This window comes from Girardinichthys multiradiatus, chromosome 12 (assembly GCF_021462225.1).
Source record: "Girardinichthys multiradiatus isolate DD_20200921_A chromosome 12, DD_fGirMul_XY1, whole genome shotgun sequence".
NCBI lineage: Eukaryota > Metazoa > Chordata > Actinopteri > Cyprinodontiformes > Goodeidae > Girardinichthys > Girardinichthys multiradiatus.
The window spans coordinates 27,812,072-27,821,646 of record NC_061805.1 but is presented as its reverse complement, the minus strand read 5'-3'; the positions used below and the strand labels follow the sequence as shown (position 1 = coordinate 27,821,646).

Here is a 9,575-nt window from a genome sequence, read left to right as displayed (position 1 = left end):
TACCCTTCTTTTTTCAGCCATCTGTCTTTTAGATTGCACCTTACATCTCCTCTTCCTTTATATATATTCTCATTTCATCTCGCTTTCACCAAAGTAATTTCAGACACTAGATGCGCGCCCTTGTAGGCAACCTCTCCTGCTCACAGTTCCAGATTCTCCTCCTCTCTCTCTCTCCAGGATCTCTACCATCCCATTCGTTCCTCCCGATAACCCCCCCTCGCCCTCTTTCTCTCCCTCTCCCACACGGACGCAGCATACCTCCTTTTCACCGCCACCATTCGAGCTGGGGCTGAGGCGAGTACCCGCATACGGAGTGCGGGACACAGAGTGTCGTTGTGCGCATCCTCTGTTATATATATATATCTTTCTCCCTTCAAATTGCCTACATTTTCCATTCCAGTGTGCTGAAAAGAATTTGGAGCTCTCGGTTATAAGATATCCCCTCCATCCTCATTCCTACAGGAACTCTACAGACAATTGTGGAATACATTGTACCTTTCCGTGTTAATGCCATGTGACAAGGCTTTTCCAGATTTGGCGTTTCCATCCTCTTCAAGAAAAGTCGCTCCTTGCTCCGACTTTTGGCGATATTCAGTTGCTAAGTGAAGGGGAACATACAAGGAACCCCAGGAGGGATGGAAGTTTTGGTCGTTGGCTCGCTCCTCTGAGAGGCTGCCACCGCTGCTGTTGGCGATTGGTGCAGGAGGGGAATCTGCGTCGCCAGGTCTAAAAAGGCAGGGGGGATCTCGGGTCATTAGCCATCACAGGACCTGCAATTCGAGAGAAGGTTTCCCCCAAACCACCTTTCTTGCTATCGAATCGTCACATATTTATTTCCTTCTTTAACGATCGGCCACATCCTCATCCCTTCAGCTTCGACTTAACGCGTCGGCGTTTTGGATGCGGCGTGTTTTCTCTCTTTTTTTTTTTCTTTTACTGCAGCTCGGCGCCTCTCTACTGACACAGAATCTGATTTAATGTTGGGACGAATTCCAACAGGGTACAACTCTCTTATTATATCCTAGAAATTTGCCACTTTTTTTTTACCTTTCCATCTCTCCAAACGCAAAAAGAGCAAACCGAGGCAGAGATTGATGGACTAAAAGAGAAGCCTCGTTTCACGGGATTTTAACTCTGCTCAGAGCTGTAGTTTTTCCTGCCTTTCTTTTTTCTGATCTCTGGACATAATGAAAGTTCTCCTGGCCGTGTTGCTTGTTGCCGTTTTTTGGAGCCAGGAGTGGAAGTCGGTGCTGTCGGATTCAATCATCCATATCGGTAAGTTACTGCGCTTTTTTTGCTTCACAGAATCACAGCAGAGCTCTGTGTGCGTCTGTCAGGAAACAGATGGGGGGATTCAGCACTGATAAAAGCGCTCCTGCTTAAATCACATCACCGCTTCCCTGACGCACTGATGTAGCACTGAGTTAGACTTCTTTCTGCTGCATCCTCCATTTCACTTTTCGAGTGGTAAATCTGATCAGAAATGCAAATTATGCCTCGAAGCAAAGAGCAAGGTTTGCATTAGTCAGAGTGTTAGTTGCAGCTACATTTTTCAGGATTAATATCATAATGCCCCCTGTTTTTGAAGTAAGTAGACTTTTGGAGGATGCAGCGTTTTCTTGTCTGTGTGCGCACAAAACAGGTGGTTTAGGATTGTGTGATGCTTGCCCCCCTGGATTATCCTGAATGGCAGCAAATTTCCTACTTGTAGATTATCCTTAAACACAATGGCATTACATCCAGTATCATCCTCTGTCAGCTACACTGCAGTGGCAGGAGGTGGTGATGGTGGCGGTGGGGATGTCCTAATGTGTTTCCTGCCTTCCACCACCGCCTGCATATTGTGTCACTGTTGTATTGACACCAAGAAGCGTTATAGAGGTAGACTGTCGGTTAGCGGCTGCAGAATGGAGGAAGAGAGAGCGAGGAGCGTGCCATGCAGGATGAGAGGTGCTGATGGTGGGAACGCACAGTCGCTGTACAACTGGGTGGCTTCCAACAACCAATAGACAAGAAATGAAGAGGGAGAGAAAGAGAGAACAAGAGAGACTTGAAGCAGTGTTGGGCGCTTGAGAGTCAGAGTCACGAGCACCCACTTGCACGCAAACACAAACACATACACCAGTGGAATGAGATAAGCACCTGTCCGTGATGAATTGGGGTTTTTTTTTTTTCAGGTCACGGTTACGATCCCATCCAGGTTTTAACACTCACACTTTCAAAAACACATATTATCCGCCGCCCTAATCCAATGTTTTCTGCTGCCATACAGCACTGTTTGTTAATCAGCTGGCCAGGGTCAGAATAGATAAGCCAATTTAGAGGCTACCTGAATGCAGTCTGCCAGCAGCAGGATCAGGTCGAGGTTCCCCTCTGGGCTGCAGTCCAAACAGATGCTTCCAATACCAACAACTGCAATTGTACTGAGATCTGGTCAAACAAAACGAGGATGTGATAACAAATGCCCCCCTCGGGAAATTGAAGTCCAGACAACACTGTCTTTTTCTTTGAAACTTTTGGATAACAGTATTTTGGCACAGTTACATTTGCACCTCTGCTGGAACAATGAGTCACTGAGGCTTCATCCTGCATACATGATTCCACTCTAAAAATGCAGTTCTCATCCTTTGGGGTGCTTGTGTAATCCGCCGGTTAGGAAGATCACCCTGTGACTGAACGGTTTGATCACAGCAGCATACCTCATGTTGGGCAAGTGTTTCACAGTGAGCCTCTGAAACTTTATCTCCTCACATACTGTAAGTTTCCTGAGATAAGACTTTTCACCGTGTGAGCAGAATGTCTTATGAGACATTTGGAGGCATACCAAGACTGAACTGATCAGTGCAGATGACCGCCAGTAACTAGAGACTCCTGATATGCATTCTCTATGCATATATCCACTGATGTTTATTTCTTTCACATATTACATCTTACCTTTGCAGGGCTTGTGGAATGGACTCTCTGAGGTTAATCAACGCAATGCAAAATTATGTTATTTGCAACATATTAAGGCATCACTAGTGTGATTAACGTCGGAACCTTTAGAAAAATTATCATATTGAATTGTATAGCATATACCTTTATGTAAAGTTTCTGCATTTCTTTAGCAACATTCATGTTTGCACTTAACTTCTTTAATCAAGCAGTGTACATACAGATTATATTATATAACGCTACTTAAAATAACCTCTGTTGCATCAAGATCCTGTACAGGCAAGTTATAAATAAATCTAGCACAATGAATAAAAAATTAGAAATGTATCTACAACAAAATATAAGGAGTTCATAAAATGGTGTGCAAAACTAATAAACAACTAAAATTGGTATGCAAGTCATGAAACCAATTAAAAGCAGCACATAGTACTCAACCAAAGCAGGAAGCATGTTTAAAGTAGCGATGCCAAAGTCGGCTAGGTGTCCTTTGAGCAACTGTGAATGGTGATCTGAAGGTCAAATACTCAAAAAGGATATTATTTATCCATTCACTAATTGCATCAAAACTACAGAATCCATCCACCTTCAGCGTGTCAACGCTTCACAGAATGCACAATTATCCACTCTACAAAAATCACCTAAAAGGTTAGGGACATATGCTTTGATGCATAACTAAGGATAACATTCTAAGCTCTTTTATTTGCTTTTGGATTGAAGTCCAAGTAAAAGATAAGTTAAAACAAAGTCATATGCAATAATACAATTACCTAAAAGACATAAAGCCAAGATTTAAACAGCAATGAAAAGAATGTAAATGTAAACTCCAAAAGTGAAAGGTAAAAAGAACACAAAATACAACATTAAAAAACAATGTACTATTTCATGCTATGTTGAAGGGTATTGAAAATAAATGTTTTAAGAGACTGAAAAATAGGATGTGAAAATGCCTATAAAAACTACTTTTATTATGGAAACAGCAGCACATTTTCTTTTTTATGTTATGGTCCTTAGGGATAAAAGTAATCTCTCAAAATCAGAATCAAAAGGTCAGACCTTAAAGAAAATTGGAAATTGGTATCAGCAGAGAAAAGTCTGATTCATGCACCTCTAGTTGTAAGAGATGTTTTTTAAATTGTTCTTGGTCCTGGGCACATCTCAGCCTTGTCCACTTTGTCTTTTAGCCTGGACCCAGTAATCTGTAAAAATAGCTTATTTGACAATGTAAAAGTTCGGTGGCATGTGAGGTTTTCAAACAACGTGTTAGACACTGTGGTGCCAGTTCATCAAGAGTGTTGCGGCCTCTGACAGGTTCCCTGGGATTACCCTGTGTTTAGATCATCAATCTTCCCATCAAGTCTGTCCAGCTTTCCTCTCCCTGCTGAAGAAATTCATTTCCACAGTGTGATTTATTCACCACCATGTTTTAAAGTGAGAATAGCAGATTTAGGTTAATGTGCAGTGTTAATTTTTCCACCACGCATTGTTGATCTCATCCCACCATTGGAACAAATATAACATTTTAAATTGATTCTAAAATATGCTAAATAAAAGATCAAGGGAATGCAAGGAAGTTAAAATGGGGCTATTGTGATTACAGCATTTAAGCTCTGGTAAGAAGACAAGTGGCTAAACTTCGGAGAACTTCAAGCGATGGACATGTTCCATGTACATACAGATTGATTGCTTTATTAAAAAAAGAAAGATGCATATATGTGGCATTAAGAGAGCACTCGCTCAATCCATGGCACTGCTGTTCTGCTGGATAGTTGTGAATTTTGTGCTGGGTATAAATAACCACCAGACATGAGATTTGCACAAGCAGAAGCAAACCTTCTCACTGGCAATATAATCCAGACAATGCCCTTATTCATGTTGAATATTCATATTGAATAATGTGAAACCCATACGCCTCGTCTATATTTTGTAAATTAGTTTAGCAAAACAATTTGGCTAGCTGAATAAAAATAGCCTGTAATGAAAACTGGTTCGGTACATTTGACTGGGGTGATATTATGTTACTTTCACTGTTATAAACAAACATTGGGTGCATTTGTGGTTTTGTTTGTGTTCAAGAGCAAATGACAGGTGTGGGTGGTTGGGTAGCTGCTGAGATTTCAGTCACGGTGACTTGTTTTCTTTTTTAACCCTCCTTCTCTTCCCTCCACCTTTTTTTTCTTCAAATCAATAGTTCATTTCCGAGCTAGCCACAAGTACTTTGAATCACAAAAAAAGGTTATCACTCCCAAAACAATACTTGTCTCCCCTCCACTCACACACGAGATGTCCCTGTAGCGTTCCAGCTTATCGTTACTTTCACAGGAGAGCTTGAAAATGGCAGATAAACCACACTGAGTACATGGGACACAAACACTATGTAGCAGAAACTACAGTAATTTTCACAAAACTATGTACGTTCTTGTTTCCAAGATGTAGAAGACAGCATTTTCCTCTTGTGGATATATCATTTCTATCCCTTAAGTTTTTTTTGTTATCTCACACTCCATCTTCTCTATAACATATACAACACTGACCTCTTTCTCTCTTTGTATGTTTATCATATTGACTTAGGAGTGCACGAGAAAAAAAAACCCCACTATACTCAGCATGTTCGTCACATTGACATGTCAGAAGTAATCCCTTTTTAATCCGTTTGTTGCTGTTAAAGATGGAATGAGGGTAAGAGATGGAAAGAGTCAAATTGAGGTGTATATCAAGAGAAAAGATGGATGGCAGAAAGTAAAACACTTTGACAAATACTGGCTTTACACCATCATCGCATTTTTAGCTCTCTAAAACGTCAAAGCTGTCATTCTGCAGGAGACTTTTCATTATTTTGGTGATATTAACAGCAGTGACCAGCAGATAGTTCCATCTTGCTCTGTCCAGGCATTAAATGTGATTGAGCCACTGGGGAGATGGCACTACTGCCTCGCCCGTCTCCCTTCCTCTTCCCCTCATCCTCTGTCGCTTTTTCCACTTTGTCTCTCTAATGATCAGCATGCAGAGGGAAGAGGAGGGGGGTCTGCTTGCCTCTTGGCTCTTACTGTGCCGTGTGCGGCATGCCAATGGCTCTTTGCTTTACGAGGACAGTTCGTATGGATTTATTTCATGTGTGTGTTTTTAGGGACGTACAGACAGGAAGGGTAGTTGTGTGTTCTGGGATTCAAGCAGCCAAACTGGGTTCCCAGTGTGGAGTCTCACTGGTTATTAGCAATTCATCCACTGGCTCATCAAGCATTCCAGATGAGCTGCAGATGCTTTGTCACTGTTCCTGGCTCATCCTAGTTAAAGTCATGAGTTGTTTAGTGGCTTGCTCATTGTTCTTCATTAGGTATATTGGATATTAGGTATTTTACTGCAGTGTGATTGCTGTTAAATAATACTGTTTTTAAATGTGTGCACCTTTGTACCCAGACCCTTACAATGCCTAGTCAAAAAATATACATCTACATTTTGTCATATTACATCCACAAATTCAAATGTTTTTTTTTTCCTGGAATTTTATGTGAAAGGCCAACACAAAGCAGCAAACGATTATGAAGTAGCAGGAAAATGAAGAAAAAATAAAATTTTTGTATAGTCTGTTTGTATTCAGGACACTATAGGTGTCTTTACTTTGTAAAGTCACCTATTGCTACAATTTCAGCTGTAAGTCTTTTGGGGTATGTCTCTATCAGCCTTGCACATATAGAGGCAGACAATTTTACTCATTCTTTTTTGCTAAATAATTCAAGCTCAGAGTTGATGGAAAGCTTTTATGAATATCAGTTTTTTCAGCAGATTGTCAATTGGATTTAGGTCTGGACTTTGACTAACACACAAAGATGCTTTGCTCTAATCCATTCCATCGTGGTCCTGGCTGCATGTTTAGGATCATCCTGATGAAAGATGCAACTCTTACCAAAAAGTCATATTTGTGGAGTGCACGACTTCTGGTTTTGTCAACATACTTTTCCCTAAGCTTTGCATCTCTGTATATTCCTTCTATTTTTTGGATGATGGAGTGAATAGTTGTCCAGGAGATGTTCAAAGTTCAGTGTACTGTTTTATAACCTAACCCTACTTTCAACCTCTCTACAACTGTATATTTGATGTGTTCAATGTGTTCCTTGGTCTTCATGATGCTGTTCATAATACAATTCACCTACTAACAATATTAACCCTTTCAGGTCTTCACAGAACAGCTGTTTTTGTATTGAGATTAGATTACACACAGGTTAACTTTCACTAATGAGGGGACTTCTGGAGGCAATTGGTTGTATTGAATTTTTATTAAGGGATATCAGAATAAAGGGGAACAAATACAAACCTTTGTTATTTTTATTTATAAAATGTTTAAAAAGCCATTTATAGTTTTCAATCCACTTAACAAATGTGCAATACTTTGTCTATTATGCAAAATGTAATAAAGTGTGTTTACAAGATGACAAATGTAACAAGTTTCCTAACTTGCTATGGTATGGCAGAGGTTTTCAGCTTTCAGAATGGCTTATGTAAATCTAGGCTGACTCATTTATGCTGCGATTCAGGCTGTGTTGTGTTCATGTTACTCTTGTCACTTAAAATAGTTCTTCACGACAGTGGTTCTTTGTTTTGAGTTGATTTCTTGCTCTAGGACACATTTGTCATTTGTTGATGCATAATGCTCTAAACCCTTCTAAGTGCCTGATTACTAAAAACTTTCACATGTCCTAAAATCTGACCTGCGGGTGTCATGAGTTCAAGGTCCAATTAAATCCATTTTTTACAGCTTTAACTGTCAAAGGTTCGGCATGTATGATTTGATTCTTTGGTGATATTTTGGGGAATAAAATACTAAAACAGCTCTTAAAACAGGGAAATTTGGATTTTTTTATTAAAAGCACATTCCTTTGTAAATGTGCATTATTTAGATGTAAATTAGTGAAAAACCAGACTTGTAAGTTAAGTGTAACTCCCAGTTTATTTACTTCAGTGTCACATTAGTCTTTATTTGGGGAAAGATTATTACTTGTTTGTGTTTGACTATCTGTGCAAGTGTGAAAATTTGTCCCCATTTGGTATTATGTATGACTATATTTTGGCAGCTGTCACTAGAACTTCCGCTTTTACATTTTTTTGTCTTGTTTACATGCCTACCCATATTTTGTGTGTGTGATATGTTGAAATGCACCTGGTCAGAAGGATGGGGCTTCAAAGCGTGTATTCATTGCTTCATATCTTTTGAGTTATATATCCCAATGCAGAGAGATGTGCTTGCCCATGATGTCTGTGATGTGGAAGATTTAGCATCTCATATTCCGCTGTGCTTGAAGACAAGGGTTTTATGAGGATGTGGAATTCACGGAGGAGTAAATTATATCACATTTCCATGCATTTTAGAAGCATTTGAGACTGTGTCCTCTTCTGAAGACAGAATGCCATGCTGACATTGGTACCAAGGCATTGAGGCAGAACCTTTAACCAGGTTGTGTAGACAGGGAGAAACAGGGTATGCGTTTGGGTGTTTGAAGTTGAGATGGACTGACAGGTAGGTGTGAAGATAAGTTTTGTTGCTTGTCAGAGGTTGAGTGCAGAGCAGGCAACAAGAGACATACCAGGCCTGCCCAAGGTGTTTCAATCTCACCGCATCACCCAGTGATGCAGTTGGGGCAAACCAGATGGTATGGTCTTGGAAGGTCCTTTTCAACTCACACCCAGAGTGTTTGCATTGCAGGCTATTTAGGGACAGGGTTAAATTACAAAACAGAGCTCCAAGTTTTGAACATTACATGGACTGTATGCATTAACTTTAAAGACATGACCATCAGTAGACATCATAAGGAGACATAACCTTAGAGGCCCATGGCAATTCTGGAGTAAAAACAGAGATCTACTGCCCAGGTGGGATTATCTATTGATAAGATGACCATTAGTCATAAACCCCAGAAATCTGGCTTTTCTGGAAGAGTGATGAGAAGAAAACCCTAGGAAGTCATGTTTGCAGTTTGCTACAAGTCATTTAGGGAACAGGGGTGGCCTCCCACCAAGAAAGTGAACACAAACATACAGTCAAAGCTATATTGGAATGTTTTAGATCAAAGCTTTGTAATATTGATATTCAGAATTTTGGAGTCCAAATACAGGCCTCATCCAACTGAGAATGTTTAGCAACACTTGAAAATGGATGTTCACTGACACACTGCACCCAATCTGACTGAGCCTGATCTAAGCAGGGAAGAAAGGGCAAAGAGTCCACTGTATGCCCAGTAGAGACAAAGTGGTCAAACAGTGTATTATAGCTTTACTCTTCACAGAGCACTTTCTTCATGACTTATCTAAATAGCTTTCATGATTTTTACATAAGAAGTTGCACTTAACACAACATTAAGGCAGCTTATTATATAGTTTGCGAGGTTACATACGGAACATGCAATGCATGTATAATGATGTTTATTCTTTATTGTTTATAATTCTAAATGTTTCATACATCGATCTCTGACCAAATAGGGCAAAAAGTAGCCGTACAACAGAGCAGTTTGTATGCACCCAGTCGTCTTTTAAAAAAATGCATGGTATGCAGTACAGTTTCCGTCTTTGCAAGCATTGTAGCTATAACGTTTAAAGGAATGAATCCTCTTTTCATGAACTGAGCACCAATGTGTATATGCTGATATTAAGGG

The 9,575-nt window shown here is 40.0% G+C and overlaps 1 protein-coding gene across 5 annotated transcripts in view; it reads left to right on the top strand.

Annotated features, from left to right (window-relative positions):
• The first annotated feature begins 249 nt into the window (after positions 1–249).
• The window catches only part of grid2 (glutamate receptor, ionotropic, delta 2), a 749,910-nt gene continuing 740,584 nt past the window's right edge, over positions 250–9,575 (top strand). For 4 of the 5 annotated variants that reach the window (XR_007040614.1, XR_007040615.1, XM_047381419.1 and 1 more), the window contains exon 1: positions 250–1,275. Coding sequence is in view for 3 of the 5 variants with exons in the window: in XM_047381419.1 (XP_047237375.1) it covers positions 1,188–1,275 (88 nt within the window). In the remaining 2 variants the exon portion in view is untranslated. The remainder of the gene's footprint in view (positions 1,276–9,575) is intronic. The other variant, XM_047381418.1, reaches the window with a different exon arrangement.